Source organism: Vicugna pacos, chromosome 1 (assembly GCF_048564905.1).
Source record: "Vicugna pacos chromosome 1, VicPac4, whole genome shotgun sequence".
In the NCBI taxonomy this organism is placed as follows: domain Eukaryota; kingdom Metazoa; phylum Chordata; class Mammalia; order Artiodactyla; family Camelidae; genus Vicugna; species Vicugna pacos.
The window spans coordinates 22,036,053-22,059,547 of record NC_132987.1 but is presented as its reverse complement, the minus strand read 5'-3'; the positions used below and the strand labels follow the sequence as shown (position 1 = coordinate 22,059,547).

Genomic DNA, 23,495 nt, shown 5'->3' with positions numbered 1-23,495 from the left:
AAAACTTTAAAAAAACAAAACCCATAAAAAGTAATTTTGTATTTGCAGCATTAAAACATCAGTGTCTTAAATTTTTTTCTCTCTGTCCAACTTTTTCTAATGGTTATTTTGACTTATTGTGTTTCAGAATCTTAATTCTCATAAATTTGTTTATAAACTATTTCTGTTCTTTCCAGTCTTTCTCTTTGCTTTATTATTCTGGCCACAGAGGCCAGAAGGAAAAGCTCTTCTGGTAACAGGAATAGCTTGACCAGAAAGAGTCATTAGACTACGAGATAAATATGTGCAGTTAATGCTGGGTCACTTTTGGGGAAGATAAAGAAAAGACAGGAAAGAAATCTCTAAAACTATTCTAGGCACAATGAGAGGAGCAAGCATCACAATAAATCAGCACTTTGGGTCTGGAGAAACATTTGTAGGATATTATCAATTACTTCTGTATTCTGCAGAAAGCAAGGATTCATGATTTATATTTTTCTATCATGACAAGTCTTGGCTCTTACACATGAGATGGGCCCAGGGAATATCAAGCTTGGCAGTGCTTGGGATGCGGCTGTTTGGATAGACTTAGCTACTTTCATCCTCAACCTTAGTTAAGAGATCTATTGTTAATAAAGAACCTTAACATGTTAAATTTGTCTTATCTGTTTTATTTCCCACCTTTATTCAACTGTTTGCAGAAAGTTGGCCTGAGAAATGATTTCAGAAATGTCTCAAGACACTAAGTATTCCATTTTTAAAACATGTTTGCCAGTTTTATTGAGATAAAATTAACATACAAGATTATATTAGTTCAAAGTTTACAACATAACGCTTTGATATTTATGTATATATCAAATGCAAAATAATTATCATAATAAGTTTAGTTAACATTCATCACTTCATATAGTTACAATTCTTTTTGTGGTGAGAACTTTCAAGTTCTTAGCAACTTTCAAATGTACAATACAATGTTATTTACTGTAGTCACCATGCTGTAAATTGTATCCCTAGGATTTATTTATCTTACAACTGGAAGTTTTTATCTTTTGACTACCTTCAGCCATTTTTACCACCTCTCATCTCTCACCTCTGGCAACCACCAGTTTGTTCTGTTTTGGTGAGTTTGTTTTTTTTTTGTTTTGTTCTGTTTTGTTTTTAGACTCCTGGTACGTGACATCATACAGTATTTGCCTTTTTCTGTCTTATTTCACTTAGCATAATGTCCTCAAGGTCCGTCCATGTTGTTGTAAATGGCAGAGTTTCCTTCTTTTGTATGGCTGAATAGTATTCCATTGTGTATGTGTATGTATGTGTGTGTGTGTATGTGTGTGTGTGTGTATATATATATATACACACCATTTTTCTTAATCTAATTATCCATCAGTGAACACTTAGATTATTTCCATGTGTTGACTGTTGTAAATAATGCTGCAGGAAACATGGAGTGTGACTATCTCTTCAAGACCCTAATTTTAGTTTCTTTGGGTAGATCTTTAGAAGTGGGGTTACTGGATCATATGGAAGTTCTATTTTTAATTTTTTGAGAAACCTCTATACTGTTTTCCATAGTGACTGCACCAATTTACATTCCCACCATCAGTGCACAGTGTTCCTTTTTATTGACATCCTGGCCAACACTTGTTATATTTTGTTCTTTTGATAATAGTCATTCTAACAGATATGAGGTGATATGTTCTATCTCCTTGTGGTTTTGATTTTTATTTCCCTGATGATTAGTTCCATTTGGTTATAATTTAGTCATTGAACAACACAGATTTTCTTATCCATTTAGTCATTAAACAAGTATTTATTTATTTAGCACTAATCATATGCCAAGCACTTATTTTAGGTGATGAAAATTTATCAGTGAACAAAACAAAGTCCTTGCTCTCATGGAACTTAGATTCTATGGGAGAGACCGACAAGCATTTATAGCATTTATAATCTAATGTCAGTGGAGACATGCTATGAAGAAAGGTTTGCAAAATGAGAGGATGGAGAGAGAAGTACATTGAGGTATGTCCTGCAAGCCTCATTGAGGAGGTGAAGTTGGAGCCAAGATGTGAATGAAATTGAGAGTGAGCCACCCAGAGATCTGGAAGAAGAGAATTTCAAAGCAGAGGGCAAAACTAAGTAAGATTAGATGCCTTTGCTTTCTGGAAGTCATTTTTTTTCTTGCCAGATCTGTGCTATATTTTTCAATATCTAAGATCATTTTGTCTATACAAAAAGTTCTGGAAAAATCCCATTTATTGTGGTCAAGAAAGGTGGAGGAGAAGAAGAGAGACATCTACTTGAAATGGGCAGTGAAAATGCAGAAAATGCAGAAATAACAGGAACATCGTGCCCCAAAGGCTGGCAGACTCTGCCTAGCTTCCTGGCCACTTTTGCAATCCTGACTTCAGAACGCACAGTCAGACACCAAAGAGTTGTCCTACTGCACTTTGATTGTATCTTGGAGCACCCCAAACGCAAGATTAAGAATTACCTGGACAGATCTGTTTGGCAGAGTTGGGGTCAAGCCCTTGCCACCTGGACTGCAGCTTGGCTTTCTGAGACAGGGCCATGGACACCTCACTCAAAAGCTCTTCTGACTTCCTTTCTTATTCTTCACAAATCATCACTCAGGACTCATGTTCTAAGGAAACTGGCCACTGGAACATTGATTTATGGCAGGGATTGCATTCCACCAGCAGTCCAATTTTATTTCTTACCAAAATCCTAGCTACTCAAAATAACATAGAAGCTGTTGGTGGCAGTGGTCTCCTGGAGTGCCATGTGATTTGAGCATAGATTGTACTGTTTCTCTCACACTCACTCTTGGCTGGAGAATGAGAGCAGTCATATGAAAGTGTGTGAGCAGGCTGAACATTGGCCTTGGTCCTCTTTCTGACATAGCAGAATTTGAAAAGAGGAGAGTGGCTATGGAATAAAGGGATGGCGTCTTAGGTTTCTGGCTTCAAGCCCTAGAAAATACCCTAGAGCACCACAGGGAGAAACAATTGGGATGCCCACCCATCTCCCAGTCTCCCCTGCCTCTTGCCTACTGCCTGGTCTTGGACCATCTTAGATCATCCATCTGGTCATCCATTTCCTAGTTCTAGAAGGGACTTAAGGTTGTAGCACAGACACACTTTCTAAGAACCCTGGGAGCCAGCATGGCAGAGCACACTGTGCCCTAGTGGTTTGGGATGTTGATAGCCATCCACTTAGATTAGATATCAGAGGACATGTTTTTAAAGCTATTTGTGGAGGGAGTGTGTAGCTAGGGGTTCTGAGACTGTTCTCTCCACTTCCCCATCCTGCGCAGCTCAAGATCATGGTGAAGTATTTTCCATGCGAGGCTAATCTTTTAAAAACTGACTCGTACTTTGTTATTTGATACTATTTTCTATATATATCAATAAATCTTGTATTATATGTTATCTCAGAACAAATTATTCCTCCTAAGTGACTTTTCACCAAACAAACAAACCCTAAATATTCTTTTAAACATTAACATGTATGGTGATTTAAAAAAAAAGTATAAAAAGTTCTTTGCACTCCCACGGGGATCATCTTGTTCACTTCCTGACATATGTACACCCCAACTTAAAGACCAGTAGAATAGCTCCTATTTTATTAACATTTTATTTTTATTTTAACTATTTTTGTTTGTTTCTTGAAAAATTCTGCTCTTTTCTGAAATCTTACTGTATTCTGAGTTTCAGCAGCACTAGTATATACATAGGCTCTTGGCTTGAGGTAAGGATGTTCTTAGAGGCTGTTAGCTTTGTGGGAACATTGATTCCCATCCCAAGTGATCCCACACTGCCATACTTCAGTATCTGGTTCTATCAGCTTGTAGCTCCAGCTAGGGTGCTCCCACTGTATCTTAACTGAGTGGTAAGTTAATATTTATATCTGTGATGCTGGATTAATGTCTATCTCCTCACTAGGTTATAGGCTCCAGTAGGGCAGGGACCAGGTCTAAGTCTGTCTGTGGTCACATTGTATTCCCAGCTCACAGCAGGGTGCTTTGCACATGGTTGATACTCTGTGGACCCTGGCAGGTGAGTGGATGAAATGATGAAGCATCATTCTCCAGTTATCAGTTGCTACTTCTCCCTAGTACTCAATCCTGTCTTAGTTGCTGGCCATTTTATGTCCAAGTATCTATCATAGCTTCCCCCTCAGAGTGAAGTACCAGGCTCTGTGGTGGATTTTGCTACTCAGAGTGTTGAACTGCTGGCAGTCTCATCTCCAAATAAAGGAGTAAGGCTAGAGGGAGAGGGAGAAGAAGAGGCTGGGCACAGGAGAGACAATCGGGGAGTAGGCGGGGAGAAAGGGAGGGAGAAAGAAATTTCTCATCAGACTTTAAGTAGATAAAAGTTGAAACAGGTCTTTCAATTCCTTTCCCCTTTGCTTTGTTCCTTCTAAAACATTAAACTGTGCTGAGAGTGTACATTTATCATCGTTGATCTCCAGCGAGTAATTATATAAGGTTTCATCCAACTGCATTTCCTGGTTCTTCCCTAAGGAGCTAAGAAGCTCCTCATTAGTAGCTTATACAGCCCGAAGTTAGGATATGCATCAGCGGCACTGGAGGGATGAGGACCGTCAGGAGGGGTGAGAACCTTAAGGAAGCTGTGCATTTAACTGGCTTGTCTCCTGATGCCATTTGAGCCTGTCTTGAGTTAAGAGTCTCCCAGCTGCTCCTCTCAAATCCATTTCCAATTATAAGGCTAACTGGACATGGTCTGCTGTACAGAGTTTCGCCTCAGGTGGTGGTGTGTGGAGAAAGAATGTCCTACAAATTCAGGTGTTCTCCACCGTTCCTTCTGACTATTGGGTTCTTAAAGGAGTGGTCTCTGATGTGGAGTTTAGTGAGCAGGATGGTTAAGTGCCCTTGAGATCAACACTTACTAAATGAAAGAGGAAGGAAGCCTGAGTGGGCCAAGGGTGAAGTTAAGCTGTGATGGAGGCTCAACAATTTTTTTCTATCTCCTCAGGAGGCTCTGGAGTTAGAATGGCTCTTTGGGGTCATCTCCAGTTGGTCCGAGGTGGCCTGGACTCTAAAATACCAAAGCATTCTGTCTTTGGATGTGGGCTACTCTGGAAAGGGCACGGCTTCAGATGAGGTAGCTCTTTTTAGTCTTGGCAATCTCTAAAGGGGCTGAGAGCATTCCAAGTGGCGGAGATAACAAGACCTTCATTGGAGGGGATCCCAGTATCCAACACACTGACCCTTATAGGGGAAGAAAATTTTTCTTTCTACCCATCTAGGTTTTTGACTAGGGCCCCTGTAAAAAAGGATAGATTAACAAGAGAGAAATAAATGGGAATTTATTAACATAGTTATTTCATATATACCTGGGAGAAATCTAGGGAATGAGTAACCCAGAGATGGCTTAGAATGCAGGCTTTAATATCATCTTCAACTAAAACAAGGGAAAGGATATAGAGGAGGCAAGTTTTAGGAGAGTGGCCAGGAAATGTAAGGTAAATAAGAGTAAGGTCCTAAGGTTTAAGTCTATGCCTTTTTTATTGATAAATTTCTCATGATTTAGTCATCCTTCTCTTCCTACTTTAAAGCGGAGGTTTCCTTAGTGAAATTTCCCTTACAAAAGGCATATTTTGAGGGGGATATATTCTGGTCTTCTACACCTTCCATGGTCTGGGAACTTTTATATAGGTTAAGTGCTCAAGAGGAGAACCCAAATCACGACTTAACACATAGTTGGAGTCAAATAATGTAGTAGAGTGCTAGAACAGGCTTGTCCGTGCTCTGAGAGCTGATTATTTATTAGGTATCTAGGAATCTTGCAAGCCAGTTGCTCAAACATTGGCTTCTTGAAATGGGCCATGGTAAGAGTAGTTAGACCATAGAAATTGTCAGGTCCTACAAATCTGAGCTTGTGGGCTTTTTTTTTTTTCCTCCAGAGAGATGATTTACTAGGACACCAGTGAAAATATGCCTATATCATTGCATTTTTAGGAAAACTGGAAATACCACACACCTCATTTTTCATCTCACAAAAAAGTTCTTTGCCACATGATGACTGTCTTAAAATTCCACTGTTAGAGCTGCATATCTTCAGCTTAAACTGACTGCTTCTAAGGTGATATAGAGAAACGCATAAGGTTTTTGTCTTAGTCCTTTTGGGCAGCTATAGCAAAAATACCATAGTCTGGGTGACTTAAACAACAAACACTTATTTCCCTCAGTTTTAGAGACTGGAAAGTCCAAGATCAAGACACAGGCATATTTGGTGTCTGGTGAGAGCTAGCTTCCTGGTTATAGATGACTGTCTTCCTGCTGTATCCTTACATGGTAGAAAGAATGAGAATGCTCTCTCAGTTTTCTTTTATAAGGGCACTAAACCCATTATGAGGGCTCTTCCCTTATGACCCAGTGACTTTCCAAAGGCCTCACCTCCTAGTACCAACACCTTAGGGGTTGGATTAACATATGAATTTTGAGGAGACACAAATATTCAGTCCATTACAGTTTTGCAATTGCACCTAGAGCTGAATCCTATCTCTGTCATTTCTAGCACTGAGATCTTGAAAAGTTAACTTCTCATATTTTTTTTTCATCTATGAAACAGATCAGTGTTACCCATGTTAGAGGATGGCTTTACAAAATAAGTGAGAAAAAGTTACATTTAGTGTTAGGTGTGCTGTAAATATTGCTCTGCTTCCTTAACATCTGCCCTTGGCAAGCATGGTTTCCCCTCTTGGGACAAAATTTGAGGAGGGCATGTTGGAGGAACTTTGGTGTTATTTTTTAATGCATCATTTTTAAGGTAGATGCACTGTTTGAAAAACACATCATTTTAATTTTAAATCAGGCTGTTTGGCATCTATCTTCTGCTGATTTCAGCACCTCCTCCTCCTTCCCCCAAATCCCCTCAAGCATTCCTGCTGTGACTGCGGTCCTTGCTGACTCAGCCCTTCACTGTCCAGCTTCTCCAGGCCAGTTGCTCCCTGGTGAGGTCTTGTGATGGGGAAGCTGGCCGCACGTTTCAAAGTTAGGTGAGGCCAAAAAGAAACTGTGGGGCTGCAGTGCTCCCATATGTTCTGAGGGTTGGAAAGCACAGTTTCTTTTGCCTATAATATAAAGATTGGCCAAGATTAAGACCAATTCCAGATTGGGGAAAATCACTCTTGATGCACAGGTTTTCAATTGTGTTGGATGCCTTTCCTTTTGTAATTCTTACCTTGGTAATGAGGAGTAAATACTCTTGGTGAGATGGGGACCAGTCCCTTCTCACACCCACCTGTTATTTTCTCTTCCCCTGCTTATATCGAGCCAATATTAGAACAGGAGCCTCCCTCACCTCCCCCCCCCCCCGTCATTTTAATACCACAGCTAGTGGCAGGAGGTAGGCTATCCATACAATGAAAGGCCCACAAAGGACCAGCAGCCAATCGAAGTTGTGTGTAGGCAGTTAAAAGGCCTGGAGTCTGGGTGCCTAGGGTCAAAGGAGGAAACCAGATCATTTGATTTTCAAACTGGAACTCTTGTGAGTGAATGGGGCCATGATAATTAGGCCAGGACAACAAGTATTACCTGGGACTATTCTGGTCAAACCAAAAGGTATGGTTATGTTAGTAAAGGCTCACAAAGGTGAGTCACAAAGGTAATAGAGGTAATTTCATGTGTCAAGAATCTTATGCAGAAACATAGGAAACTCTGGCCATCAGTGTCTAGGTGCTGTGGCAATGATCTAGAAAACCTAGGTGGTCTTTATGTATTTTTAGCCAATGAGGGCACATCCAGCAGTGGAGTGGGTAACCCGAACCCACAGATGGATGGCGGATGGAATATTGTAGTTAAGAAGGCAGCCCCTGGCGCTGTATTACTTGTTTCAAGTGCTACTTACCAGCTGTGTGATGTTGGATGAGTTACTTAATTTCTCTATACTTCAACTTCCTCTTTATAAAATGGAATATTTCTAACTACGCTGTGATTTGCAAATGAGAAAATACGTGTAAAACACTTAGAATAGTGCTGGCTTATAGTAAGCACTCAAGTTATATTAACTGTTAGTTTTATTATCATCATTTTTATCAACAAAGCAATGAACTCACAATTAGAAGCTAAGATTTGAGTCTAAGTCTTACTATTTACAAGGTATGTGATTTTGTGAAAGCCACATGACTCTCTGAGCCTTGGTTTTACCTCTGTAAAAATGAGGTGTTCACAATACTTATACTAAAGGGTTGTTGTGAAGAAAAAATGAGAATCTATGTATGAAGGCACTTTTAAAACTGTAACAGCCTTTGAAAATGTCAGTTGTTATTTTTATTATTAACTATTATTATGATTAATTGACGATTGGTAACTGTACTAGTATATAAGTGAGGAAGACAGGCCTTGAACTTCAGCCCTGCCTAAATTCTAGTGACTGTGTGTTCTAGTGACTGTGTAGTTGTTATTTCCATTTCAATCTCACCATTATTCTGTGAGGTGAACAGATGTTACTCCTATGTTTCACAATAGGAAACTGAGGCTCTGAAAGCTTGTATGATTTGATCAATATTGATCTGTGACAGAACTGGTCTTAGGACCAGGTCTTCTGACTCTAACTTCAATGTTCTTTCCACAACTCCATGCTGCCAAACTAAATATTTAGAACTATATAAATGTTTTGTTCACAATTCTCCACTTAAGTCTGCCTGGGTTTATAGACATTATCTACCTCCAATGAAATACCAGTGTTTATATCTGTCATTTTTGCATGTATAATGTTCACAGTAGTGTATTTCTAACTTCTGGAACTTTAATCACATAAAAAGTCATCATATAATGTATATGTGCAGTCAAACTGTAATAATTCTACCTAATAAAACTGAAAAAGGAAAAAAAATGACAACAGTAATAAAAAAAAAGTCATCATAGTTTTATGGTATAATATTCTTACAATTTCTCAATGATAATTTATGCTTATTACATGTAATATTACAAATAAATATATTTACATATATTTCACATTTTTCCTATGTAGTTTAAATCAGATAGTCTTTAAAACACTATAACTTACTTTATTTATTATCATGACCTAAACCTTTCCTCAGGCTTTTAAAATTTCAGGATGAACAGCCAATTATAAAACTTAAGGAAAAAAATATATTTATGACATTAGGATAGGGAAAAATTTTTTAAAGTTACCAAAGCTGAATTAAAGTAAAGATGGAGTAAATTTTACTACATTAAACTGAAAAATTTTGCATGAAAAAGACACAATTGACAAAGTTAAAAGGCAATGTCAAAAAGTTTAAAGAGGTGAGAGAATAGAAGAATTTATTTGAAATGTAAATAACCAAAACTCACAGCGGAAAAAGAAAGTGACAATGAATATATATGTATGTTCATGTATAACTGAAAAATTGTGCTCTACACTGGAATTTGACACAACATTGTAAAATGACTATAACGCAATTAAAAAATGTTAAAAAAAAATCAAAACAGAATAGTAACCAGATTGTATGAAGAACTAATAAACAAGAAAAAGTCAGACTGGGTAATAGATATGATCCAAAATTCACTGAAGAGATATCAAAAAAGTCCAATAAACAAAGGAAAATATGCTTATTTAATTAGTAATGGAAAATGCAAAGAAAACAATAATGTGACATCAGCTTATACTTACCTTGTTGGTTAAAAATTAGAAATTTGTCAGTATTAAGCGGTGGCTAGAATGTGGGGAAATACTCCTATACTCTCCTGCAGAGTGTAAATTGGTATAACCACTTTTAAGTAATTTGTCAGTACATTCTAATATTGACGATTAGTATACCTTATCATCCAGCAGTTCTATCTCTAGGTATTTTCTACTTCTGGAGAAATTTATACCTGTACGCAAAGACTTAAGTTCAAGAACATATGTCGTGTTACTTTTAGTCATGGTGACAAATAAGAAACAACCTAATTGTCCTAATTCTCTTGTTAGAGAAAGAAAAAAACAATCATGATATATTCACCAATAGAAGGCTACATAGCAGTGTAAGTGAATGGACATAATCCACATGTATTAATGTGGGTAAATCACTTCTGAATGTAAAAAGCAGGATACAAAGGCTAAATTTTGATAAAATTTAAAAATAAAAATACTAATTTTTGCTGTGGATACATATATATGAAGTACAAGGATACAGTCATGGGAGAAAGAACTCTTTCTAACTTCAGAGTATTTATTACTTCTGGAGAAGGGTAGAGGGAACGTCTTCAAGTCTGACACATCATTTAAAACTTGTTTGAAGCAAAATTCAAGACATAAATATAATAAAAAGAGAAACAACTCTAATTTAGGATTTCTAAGTTCATTCGTGCCTCTGATTGACCCAGTGACCTTCCACATCTCCCTTGAGCTCTCTAGGGGATGATATTAGGTCAGGGCTTCGAACACGTTTTTAGCAGAGGAAACTTTCATGCAAAAAAAAATCTGAAAATCCTTCCCAACATGTGAAACAGGTGAAATTAAAACTGCTCAGGCAGAAACTGGAGGGTAGAGCCAGGGTGCACACCAGTGCAGTTGTTCCCACTTCCCATCACCACCGCATCCTCCACGGAGCCCAGGGATCAGCAGAGATCAGTTTGCAGACCCCCAGATGGGTGACCTCTAAGACAGCTTCTCCTTCTGACAACCTGTCTGCGGCGCTAAGTTTTTCTTAAACAGTGACCTACTTGAGGTAAAGCCTGTTTCTCTGACGAGAGCCTGCCACGTAGAAGGGCTCTGCAGGGACCATCTGGAGGTGTGGAAGAATACTTTTCACTGTGAATAACTATCTCCTAATCTGGCTGTTCCACAGATTTGAATGTCGAGAGTAGGCTTTCTCCCCATTAAAAAAAAAATTGATTCACTAACTTTTTGCTGCTCGTATCACTTCCTTACCTCTCTCCACTTATACCTTCGTCATTCTATGTCCTGGTCTGCTCTCCTGCATCCTCCTCCCTCAGCCTTTGTCCCTTTGTTCCTCCTTAATCCCTCTGTCTCATCCTAGAGCCATGTATCAGGTTCCTGAAAGAGTCTGACACTCAGCTTCCCAAATGAAGGACCTAGAACCCACTGCTTCCGCATTCTCATCACTCACTCTTTCCTTAACTCCCTGAAACTACTTCTTGATTGAATCAATTGAAAAGGATTAACATCCACTTCTCAACTATGAAATTAAAAGATTTCTCCCGGGCTCTCAAAATTCTGTTCTCAGTCGCTGATCTCAGGATGGAGAGTCAGCTACTGCTTGATCATTCCCTCAGTCACCAGGTACAAAAGCATAGGTTCATTTTGGGTTTTTTATTTTTGCCTCTCTCTTTATTTACTGAGTTTCAGATAAATAAATTATTGAGGAAGGTATGTTCCAAATGTGATACTAAGAAATCATTCTGAAAAATTGTTGTTTATCTGAAGTTCCCATTTAACTGGGCGTCCTGTATTTTTATTTGCTAAATCTGACAGTCTTGCATCAGGGAGCAGCACCTCCTTTTTACACCGTACTTTTTTCTGGCTTTCTTTGTGCATGAACTTCATTCTCCTCTTCTCTCTGATTGTTCCTTCACTGTCTCTCTCCATGGTACTACCACCTCTTCCCATCCCAGGGTCTATTCTTGGCCCTCTTCTCTGTCCTACAGCACTCATTCCTTCAGAGATCTCCTCTGTAAGTCATCCTCCATGCTGACAGTTCTGGATCATTTCTCCTTGGCTCTGACCGTCCCCAAGTATGCATTTCCAAATGTCTCACAGACACCTCAGCCTCAGTGAGCAGAGACTTCAATTAGCCCTCAACTTTTCTGATCCCTCTTACCTCTGCCAAGTCAGCTCCTCTTCAATCATTTCTACTCAGTCACTCACCCAGGTACAAAAACCTTCTGGGGTTTTGTATTTTTGCCTCTCTATTTCACCTGCAAGCCCTGCCAATCCTCCCTGCCATATGCGTGGCTTATTCTAAGTAAATAATGCTGGATGAATGGATTTCTCCTAGGTGTGTTCCGTTCTTTCCATTCCATCCATATTTATATATATGGTGAGGCTATGGCGATTTTTGTTACACATGCCAGACATGCTGTCCTATACCTTGCTCTTTTACCTTGCCAACAGACTTTAGAAAGCAACCATATCAGTTCGTAGATAGTTTCTTCAGCCTTTCTAACAGTTCATAGTATTCAGTTTTATAGATTACAGTTGACCCTTGAACAACACAGGTTTGAACTGCACAGGTCCACTTATATGCAGATGTTTTTCAATAGCAAATACTATGGTACTTTACGATCTGCAGCACTACATGGTCCAATCTGTGGATGCAGAACCGTGGATAAGGAGGAAATGCAGAAAGGGAAGAACCTGGTGTACAGAGGTCCAGCTGTGAGTTGTATACGGATTTTCAACTGCGTGGAGGGCCAGCACCCCTAACCCCTACCTTGGTCAAGAGTCAGCTGTATACTGTGATTTACTTAACCATGATTCTGTGATTTATTTATACCATGATTTATTTAATCCATGGTTCACTTATCCTCAATGCTTTCTTTTTTTCCCATTCATTCATCTGTAATGAATGCTCTTGACCTGTCATTCCACACACGTGCAAGCATATCTGCAGGACAGATTCTGAGATGAGGTATTGCTGAATCAAATGGTATGGATATTTGACATTTTGATATCTATTGCTAAAATACTCTACTAAGAGATTATACAAATTTATATTCCCAAAAGCCATTTTATTGTTTAATCCTTCTGTGTAAAACATCTCTAATTTTATCCATGTTTGAACAAATATAGTTCCAATTTATTTCCACCGGGCCAGAGAGAGGTTCACAGTCTGGGCAGTACCCACGTGCCAGGCCTTAACCGCTTCTCCTATCACTTAGGAGGTTTACATTGTCTATTTCTGTTCTCCAAGGGCTCCAAGTGTGCCCTGGGCCTCCAATCCTCAGTCCATTACTTCAACAGTTTCTTTCACTTAGATTCAGGTACAGTGAACATCTCTTGAGAAGCAGTCAGGGTTGGGTACCAAGTAGAATTCTTTACATCTGTTATCACATCTAATCCTCAAAAGCAATTCTAGGAAGTAGGTATTTGCATGCTCATATTGCAAATGAGGAAACTAAGGCTCAGAGAGATTAAGTAAATAGACTAAGCTCATCTGATTAGTAGCTGATGTATTTTCCTCAGACATTCTGAATTTATTCTTTTTTCTCCCACTCTAGTGCTGCTCACAGCAAAGCATAACTTAGGGCAGAGGAAAGGAAATGCACACCTTTGAGTTGTCTCTAGGTACGTTCCCACAGCTGCCTGCCCTGAGAGAGACAAGTTTTCTTTGAAGTCTCCAATTTATAATAAAAATGCATACAAATTTTGAATTTCACTTTTAGATATGCCTGCATTTTAAAAATATTTAAAATATTTCAAATTGCATAGTATCAAATATAACTGAAACTCCAGGAATCTGCCAGTTTCCTCTGTGGCTTAGTGAACCCTGGCTCACTGCTCCCAGGGCAGACAAAGGAGCATGGTTCTGAATGTTGATGCCCCATGGAGAGGCTCCTATCCATCTTTCAAAACCCAGCTTATGTGCTGCTTCAACGTCAAGCCTCCCTACAGGGTCAGCAAGCCCAGACAGGTGTCTCTGTCCTAGAGAACTCGGAATTACAGCTTAGCCCCCTGCCTTGTACTGACACTGCACAGCACCTTTCCTGTCTTTGACTGTAACCTTCATGGATTCAGTCCATCTATCATATATCCTCAAGAAGTTTGCAGCTGAGAAGAAGCTTGTTAGATTTCTAATGAACAAAGCTTTGAATATGAGTGAACACATTATTGCGTTAACCGTTTTTACTTTTCCAAAAGAACTGGGAATTGCCGAAACAATGAAAGTCTTCTTCTAAGTCCCAACTTCTCTTTAACACTGTTAAATCTCACTTTAAGTAGTTGTGTTAGCCTGGCACTCCCCTGGAAAATACACGTTTAGTTTGCCCATGCATGTACACCCCATTCCCAGTGATGTCCCTGTCACATTGATTGACACTGGGCGTGCCATTCATTTCTTCTTTGTCTCTGGAAAGCGGGAATAACTGCACTTACCAGCTACCACTCAGGAATGTTGTCAGAATTGATGAAACAATGTTTTTAAAAGGCCTCTTTGGAAGTAATAGGCCCCATAAATCACAGTCCCCATTAAAGTGGTTATTTTAGTACTTGGTTATTTAGTAGTTGCATAGAACACTGGTATTTCTTCCTAGATAATTCATATTGAGTTGCTGAGTGCGTTAATACTCAGGTCCAAACAGAGTTTTGTATCTGTAACCTTCTGATGAACTTAAGAACTAAACTTGGTACCTTTCCTTTCTACTCTTGGAAGTTTTCAAGTTGATTATCTCTATGAACATATGTCCGGCCCATTCCCAGCCAAATACTGGTGTATATATGAGACAATAGTTAAAACTACTGCATCCTTGTACTAGTTGAATATGTTGATATCTTTCTGTCCCTTATGTTATCCTGTATTTAAAAAAACTGAATCCCAATATTTAAAAATCTCACTTAAAGCATCCATAATTCTTTTACCTCAGGGTTTCAGGTCTGTTTCTCCAAATTAGCCATTCTTTGTATAGGATGATAGACCATCTAAAAACTGAATGGTCTGCATTTTTAAATTCTAGTAACTGTCTATAAACGTTCTGTCAATAGTTACTAGTTCTAGATGGGAAAATAAAAAAGTCAGTCCCTCAGTTCCATTGGCCTACACTTCAGTTGCTCAGTATCTCATGTGGCTTGTGGCTACTGTATTAGGCAGTACAGTAATGGCACATTTTCACCATCACAGAAAGTTCTATTGGACAGTGCTGGTCTGTAAGATTTGTGTCTTAAGACTAATGTCTTTAGCTGAAATATTCTTTAACTTTCTGTTCTTCCCAATCACATCTATCTTAGATTTTTCCTCCTCATGCTGTAATGAAAATTTTTAGTTCTTTGGGTTTTAAAAACAGTCTCACCTCCAAGGCCACGATTTGAACACAAAGTTCGAGCAAAATGACGTGTGGAATCGCCATCTGGAGGTTGGTGCAGCAGCAGATCCAGACATCTCTGAGAAATTGTCTAGGATTGGAGTTACTCCCAGAACTCTGATTTAGCAGTTCCTAAGCTTATAGCAAGTCTGAAAGGAACACAAATCTGTTTTGTATATACAAATAAATCCTCGTATGCTGCATGCCATTCTCAGCCTGCCAGTTTGATCTGGTTGTTCCAGAAAATATAATTCAATAGCACATTAGTTAACCTGCATGAAGGGAATGGGGCATTCTGATTATTGAAATGTTCTGGTTGAGTGATTAACCTGATTTTTGCAGAAAAACTGCTGAGGCAAGGAATTTTCTGTCCAAGATGTTGTGCCACTGTAATTCTCTCTCCCAGATGACCACAGCTGCATTGCTTCACTCCTCCAGAACTCAGAAATACATCTCTTTGCTAAAAGCTTTCAAAGATGAAATTGATATTCTCTCAAAGAGGCCTCTTAAAAAATAGATCAATATGGTATTTCAGATAATTTTAGAAAAAATAGTAAACTTAAAAGGAAAAGTAATATTTTTGCCCAAATATTACAGTTTTAACCTTCAAGAGTTCCTGACAACAGGGCAATTTCTTCAAATATCATAACTTGAAAATATTTATTCAGATATTTAATTTTCTTTAGTAATAAATAGTTACAGATGCTCACTAGCTGTTAGGCAATGCTATGAGGGCTTTACAAATATTAATTCATTTAATTTTTATAACTACCATAGAATTATGTATCAAATTATTATGTTCATTTTAAAGATAGAGAAAGTAAGGCACAGAAACCTATGGATGGGCCAAGCTGATCTACTTGAATGCTCACTAGTACGAAAGGTTGTAGCGTCAGTGAGGTTTATGAAGAGGGGACCCAGCTGAGGTAGGCAGCTCCTACTTCACCCACTCATCCCTTCCCAAATAGTGGATGAATAGAGCTGAAGGGCTGGGAGGGGGAAGGGAGCAGAAGGACTCCAGCAATGTCAGCTAGGCCCAAAGAAGAAAATATAGGTAAGAAAATCTTTTACTCTTACTTAAATAATTCCTGTCTGTGATGTGTAAGGTTGTTAGGGCTATATATAATTCATTCTATTTTAATAGATTTGATTCTCAAAGGTATTTTTTTTCCAATTTAGAAAATGTAAATCGAGCAATGGGCTAGCACTGGGAGGGATGAATGTAACACAGAATTGATGAAAGAAGGCATCATTGTGATCCTTGATAGGTTCCCAATTTAATGGGGAGAACAGTCAAGCTGAAACCAACAATCATATAAAAACACATGCTATAAGGGAAGGTACAAAGTGCCGAAAGAGCATAGAAGAAACATTGGTCAGTTTTGACTGGGGAAATGAAAGCATGTTTCAGAAAGGAGTAGCTTTTGAGATCCAGCTTCAGAGAGGAGTAAGAATTCAGGCATAAAAGGGGGAGGAAATTAGAAATTATAGTTGTGAAACTCATACATCTGAAAGATTTTGATGAGCACTGTAATGCTAAGAAGGCCTTAGTGGTGAAATAATGAAGGGCAGCGTGTGTGTGGGTCTGGGTGTGGTGTGTGTGTGGGTGTGGGTGGGTGTGTGTGTGGGTGTGGGTGGGTGTGGGTGAGGGTGTATGTGGGTGTGTGGTGGCGGGGAGAGAGAGAGAGAAAGGCACAGAGAGAGAGAAAGTAAGGAAGAAGAGACTGAGTCTAAGGAAGGTTTTAAAGATTAAATGAGTTTTCATTTTCAGACTGCCCAGTAAATAGCAGATATTGGATTCAAGAATTTCTACATCTCATTTCATCCTACTTCATACCAAGAAATATTTATTTTTTGGGCCAAGTTTATTTTAACATTTAAATAAAAGCCAATAAACAAATACTAGAAAAATCTATTTTCACTTTTAAATGTGTTTTTTCTAGAATCTGGAAAATATTTTGAACATTGGAAGGGATAAAATAGGGAAAACTAAGACTAAATTTCTAAAAATGTTTTATTGGGGAAAACTTTAAATAAATCCCTGTCAGAAGCTAAAATGTTTGAACACTACCAGACCCTTCAACCAGGAAAAAAAAACAAAAACAAAATAGAATAAAAGCATTTAACATATGAGGAATAAATAATTAATCAAAATAAAAGGAAAAAGTTTTCTTTGCCTAGAGAGGTTTCATTGAGGTTTTTTGTTGTTATTATTCTTATTAGCTACAGAATTGAGTATAAGTTTTACATTTAAAATATTACTTTACAGTTGTATTCAATTATGAATTTCTAAGTTTGCATTTTCTCTTATTTTCATCTCTGCTGATTTAGTAGCATTTTAATATGTCTCATACAACCTTAGCAAAGGTGACCAAAACTGTTTTGTTTTATTTTTAAACCTATTTTTAGTAGCACCAAGAAGCATCTTCCTAACTCCACTTTTGTCTTTTCTGGCAGATGACATTTGACCCAGAAATCTTCTTCAATGTGTTACTGCCACCAATTATATTTCACGCAGGATATAGCCTAAAGAAGGTAAATATACAGTGATTATTTTTTTCTTTTATCATTAAGTAGAGAATTTTGCCAGCACTAATGAAAAAACAATTATTTTATTTTATTGGTTTACCTATTTGGTAAGAATATCATTATCTTAGATCATGTAATATAGATTCAAATCTGACATTCTTAGACTTCTTCTAAACCTGTTCTGTCCAATATACTGGCCATTAGCCATGTGTAGCCATTAAGCCCTTGAAATGTGGCTAGTCTGAATGAAGATGTGCTTTAAGTGTAAAATATGCACTGAATTTTACTCAGTGTTAGAAAAAGAAGGTAAAATATTTCAATAATGCTTTATATTAATTTCATGTAGAAATGATATTATTTTGCATATATTGGGTTAAATGAAACATATTATCAAAATTCATTTTGCTTTTTTTAAACTTATTTTAATGCAGCTACTAGAAAAAATTTAATGACATATATGGTTTGCATTATATTTCTATTGGGCAATGTTATTCTAGATGATTGTAACCATTAATTAACATCAGGTTTAACCATCAAGGTGACAACTTAAGATTGCTTTGCTAATACTCAGCTGTTGATGCTCACAGAGAGAAAGTCCAGTTTTGCAGTTCCTATACACTTTCATGACATTACTTAGGTGCAGCCTGAATGTGCATATTTCCCAGATTAGGAATTCACATCATAGTTTAAACGCTAGTACCCCCTGTGCCACAAAGTGAGGCTCTGGCCTGAGTGAGTTTTGGGAAGCAGAGGAAGCGAGCTGCTTTTCTACTGCCCACCCCCCACTCCGGAGACTCCTGCGGCTCTCCTCCCAGGCTCTCCCAAAGCCTCTGGGCTCCAGCAGCCAGGGTGGCTTGTTCAGCACAGACCTGATTTTCTGGTGTTCTCCAGGCTCCCTCTTGCTGTCAATTCTGGCTACTCAGACACCACTTGCAGAACCGGAAGGGAGTTTTCCCAAGCAAGCACTGGAAAATATTTAGAAGGCTGGATTCATTCCCATAGTGCTTTCTCCTCCACAGCCCCGAGACTAAGCAGCATTTTTGTGTGATTCATTAAAATAAACTGTTGTAGGTGATTAAGGTTTTGTTTCATCACATTCAGAAGAAATATAAATCAGAGATCCAATAAAAGCCAAAAGGCAACTTAAATCTTTTAGAATAGTATTTTTAAAGTGCTAAAGGGGTTCCAGTGACAACAGAACTTCTTAAAATCTCTGTCTTCCTTTAATCATTCCAGAGTCCTGCGTGGCCATTGCCCCAGTCCTGTCCCTCCCTCCTGGGTCCAGCCAGCTCTGGCAGTCGTTTCTCTCTTCTCCACCCTGTCACCTACCAGAAGTATTTTTTCCCTTTTCTTTGGAACCCTCCATCTTTTGCAGTGTAAATCTTAAGTCTTGTTTATACAGTAAGGCCAGGAACTGAGGCTCCAAAAACAAAATTTGCCGAAATAGTGAAGGAAGGGAGAGACTGTGAAAACTCATATATTTATTTTTACCTCCTGTTACACTAAGAAAAAAACGCTGATGTGCTATATGAAATATATATATTTTTTATCCCCAGAGACACTTTTTTCAAAACCTTGGATCTATTTTAACATATGCCTTCTTGGGAACTGCCATCTCCTGTATCGTCATAGGGTAAGTGACATTCAGAACTCAAGTTCCAGAAGGCTGTGGGGCCAGTCGTCTGTGGGAGGGATCTCACATTTCCTGGACTCACACTGACTGTATGAATTATCTAGTTTTTTCAGTGTATCACGTCTTTACACATTTTTCTGACTCAATTCCAAGGCTTGCGTGTCTTCATGCCTTTTGTTGCAAATCAAAGCAAACTAGAATTAGATTGTTGGATTTTCTCTGTGAGTTTTGGACTTCTGACTTAGGAAATGTGGATAATTTGGCTTAAGTTCTGAGAAGCAAAATGCCCTTTTTCCCTTTTTGGCTTAAATAACGCAGATAAGCATATTGTATTCTTTCTCCACCTCTATTTGACAGGAGTACATTAGTAACTATATGTCAAGGGTTTTACTTCTAAGGGAAAGTTGACAAGAGAGCAGTCTGAGACAGGCATCTCCAAAGATCAGCAGAGGTGTTTAGTGCTGGGATGGCTTTTTGGTTGATACACTGTAGAATGCAGACTTGTTTTTTCTCATTACATTTTATTGGCTATGCTGCTAAGCCCCAAGTCTAACTATACAGACTCTAGCTTGCAGCTCATCATAAAGTAAAATGTGGTACAAAATGGTGAAGCCAATCCAATTCACTTATAATCCTATCCAATACATTAAATCTCCACTGCAAAAAACATGACCAGCTGCTATGTCTGTGGTGGTGTGGATGTCTTAAATTGTCTGACACAGCCAGTTCTACCCTGGAATTTTATTGCATAAGTTGTTATATCCCTAACACAAGAAACTGAGGCTAAAAATACACATTAGTCACTCATCCAGTCCTTTCCTTATGAAGTGTTTAGTGCATGTCACTGGAAGGCTAAGAAGTTATCATTACTTGGACCTGAAAGCCGGACAGGGTTATATTGAATTCTCTTGTAAATTTTTTATTGATTCAAGCCTAGAACAACTCGGGCTACGTTATATGGAAATGTCCGGTATGATGAAGACAGTGAGGAAGCTGAAAATTTCAGCACCTGAAAGTGGAGGCTTGCCGAGGCACAGACTGGGGAGCCCATCAAGCCTGGACAGCTAAGGTCTGCCAGCTGTTTGTGGTTGAGAGACACAGGGGATTTGATCCTTCTCAAAGCATGTTCAGGGAAGGCTTTTCTGTTCTGTGGGTATGCCATAGCTCAGTATCCAAATTTCAAAGCTGTCAAGGGCCTCAGAGATTTGTGTAATTAAAACTCCTCCTTATGAAGATGAGGAATGTAACATCTTAAAAGGTAAATTAATTTTTTCAGTCTCACCATCTATGAGAAGTAGGGCATCGGTCAGGAAAAAATTCAGGACTTCTGCTCTTGATCCAGCAGGGCTTATCAACCCCCCTCTTCATTTAGCAATTTCTCTTGAATTCTTGTATTCCCTAATCATTGTTCCTATACATTGACAAAAGACTCTGAGATATGTGGACTCTCAACAAATATTTATCAGTTTGTAGCAAAGATTGATCTTTAGCAGTTCTATAATATGGAAATCTGAAATTTATAATGGATCCAAATTCTAAACTTGTGAACAATATTGTCAAATTATGGAATAATCAGTTTCATTATTACCCTGTTTCCTTTGCATAGCTGATTTTAAGTATACTTAAGTGTATGCATTTATATAATATGCTTTTACTATCATAAAAATCTATACAACTATTTTTTAAAGCACAACATTGTGTGGTGTGAGTATGTGTGTTCACACATGTGCATCGTATATAATTGACTTGTTCTTAAAAATTTCAGTTCAGGAGATCCAGTGATATGTATTTACTGGAGTTGAGAAACTCTTCTAATTGAGTTTTAAGCTACAATCAATAATTTATAATGGAGAGTGATTTGAATAAAATCTTTTAGAACCATGTTCTTTGTTTGAAGAACAAAAACTTGTAGGGTGTCTTCTTAATGTGGGTCGTTAGGGTCATTAGATTAAAGTGCAGAAGGGATAGATAGTTAAGATTTTAGGATCTTATCCAGCAAGGCAAGGGAAGCCACTGAAGAGCTTTAGCTTGAGAGTGACAAGGTCAGATTTACACTTTAGGAAGGTCATTCTGGTGGCCATGTAAAGGAGAAATTTTGAATTGGGAAAAAGATAGCAAGGGGACTGTGTATGAGACAGTTTCCCGGCTGGGCTGGAAGAGAGGAGGGCCTAGTCTCAGGCAGTGACGGTAAAAGTGGATGTGGAATCATTAACTTGTTAAAATCCTGAGAGAATGGGGTCATCCAGGGCAAGTGTGTGAGAAAAGCAAGGTACCTGGGCAGTAGCACTGTTTGAAGAAAGGGAAGAGGTATCCACCAAGCACTATCCCGTACTGGGCCAAAGAAACAGGAAGCAAACCAGCAGGGTGTGTGTCTGAAAGTCAAAGGAAGACGTGGATGGAGGATGGACAGTGTCTAACACACAGGGGGTCAAGTGGGATAGGAGTAGGTATCCACTGGATTCAACCCCTAGGAAATGATGGGTGACTTGACACATCCATCCTGTGGGCAGAAATAAAGGAAGAGTATTGGTAGGGTCAGTTGTTTTGGACACTGTATGATGGGAAACAACACTTTATTTTTATGCTGATCTCCAGACACAATTTCAGAAATTCTGAAGGAAAGGCACAAACTTCAATTCAGACCAAACTGACACTTTCATATTTTGGTGACTTCCATTGTGTGAGTCACTCAAATCTACCCTTAAACCTTAGAAAATGTCCAGTTATGTATTTCTGGAAAGTTAATACTGATAAAAACAACACAACAAACATTTATGGAGAGCTGATATGTACCATGCCCTTTTAAAAGTACTTTACATGGATTATTTCATTTAATCCTCCAAATAATCCTGTTAAGTACATATTGCTATTATCCTCATTTAACAGTTGAGACAACTGAGGTTGAGAGAGAATAAGTGTAAGTAATACGGCTGCTATTAGTAACTAACTAGTTTGGCTCCAGAGTCAAATTCCAAAAATGTGCTTTACTTCTATTTATTTTTGGCATTAAAAATAACATGTAAAATATTAAACTAGAAAATAAAGTGGTGTAAACCCAGTCAATAGTTACTAACATGCAACATGTTTCTTCATTTATCCCTTTAGAAGTTCTCACAAACATGAGACATTTTTATTAGGGGATCCCATCTGAAAGGAGTCTCGATTTTTAAGGGTAATTAAGGGTTTCCAAGTTTATGCAGAAATACTCATACTTGCATGAAATGGGCAGGAGGAGGGATTCAAGGCAGTCAGTTAGATTGGGCTCTGAGAATAAAATCATAAAGCAGGTAGTCATCTAATGAAGAGGGGTGAGTAGTTGGATTCTCCATCATCAGGTGCATTAGTCCTGTTGCATATGGGGAATATTGTGCAAGTTTCCAAGCTGGAGAGTAAGTTTCACAGGGCAGTGTCAGAGAATGTGGAAACTGACGCTAGAGAGTCAGCTGAGAGGTGACCATAAAGCCCAGGATCAGAAATGTATAGGGATGTGAAGATCATGAAGAGTGAGTGTGGAACGTGAATGAAAACTTGGCTAGTGGGCCATAATGTTCTGTAGGTAAGGACTGTGTCTAATCAAAATACAGGTTGCTTTTAGGGCTGGATTCAGATGCTTTATAGGAATTGGGATCATTGGGTCCGTTTAAATGAAAGAGTTTTCAAGTTTTATTAAATTCATTTCATTTCAAAAATTGGATGTAAACCATCTTTCATATTACAAGGGAAAGTTTTACAATATCCCTCTGCCAATAGAATCAAGAAATCTTAAAAAAAAAATTTTTTTAAGGGTGGATTATTCTTAAAGAATTCAGCTACCTTTCTTGGCCTCTCACCCATTTTATCACTTAGGAAATGTTTTAAATACATCTCTGTTTTAAAATAAAACCCATGTATTTGAATTATTTCTCAATTCACCTGCTCCATCTTTGGGGGCTTTTCCTTTATCTTTGATTTCATGTCTCTACCCTTATGGTGACACAGATATATCATCACAATGACAACCTACCTAATGCTTATGTCAGCACATACATGTCTGTCCTAAGAATTTATTAGTAACCATGAAATGCTGCTTCTTTAAGAGCAATGAAAATGATATCCTTCTGACTTCTCTGTTAATGAGGAATTAAAACGAATGCCACAGTTCTAAAAATATTTGGAGAAAAAGACATGGATCTAAATGATGAAGAATGGGATTTTGGTTTTTAAAATAGCTCATTTTTAAATCGCATCCCATGTGCCAGACACTGACCTATGCTTTTTTCACACATTATCTCATTTTATTCCTGTAATGCCCCTATGAGATAGATACTGTTATTATCCTTATTTTGTATCTATGGACGCTGACGTTGAGACTTGCTCAAGGTTACA

General features: G+C 38.2%; 1 protein-coding gene across 11 annotated transcripts in view; it reads left to right on the top strand.

The window, feature by feature from the left end:
- SLC9A9 (solute carrier family 9 member A9) overlaps nt 1-23,495 on the top strand; it is a 599,624-nt gene that overhangs the window by 127,164 nt on the left and 448,965 nt on the right. For all 11 annotated transcript variants that reach the window (XM_072958726.1, XM_072958712.1, XM_072958718.1 and 8 more), the window contains 2 exons: nt 17,426-17,503; nt 19,054-19,130. In XM_072958726.1, coding sequence (XP_072814827.1) covers nt 17,426-17,503; nt 19,054-19,130 — 155 coding nt within the window. The remainder of the gene's footprint in view (nt 1-17,425; nt 17,504-19,053; nt 19,131-23,495) is intronic.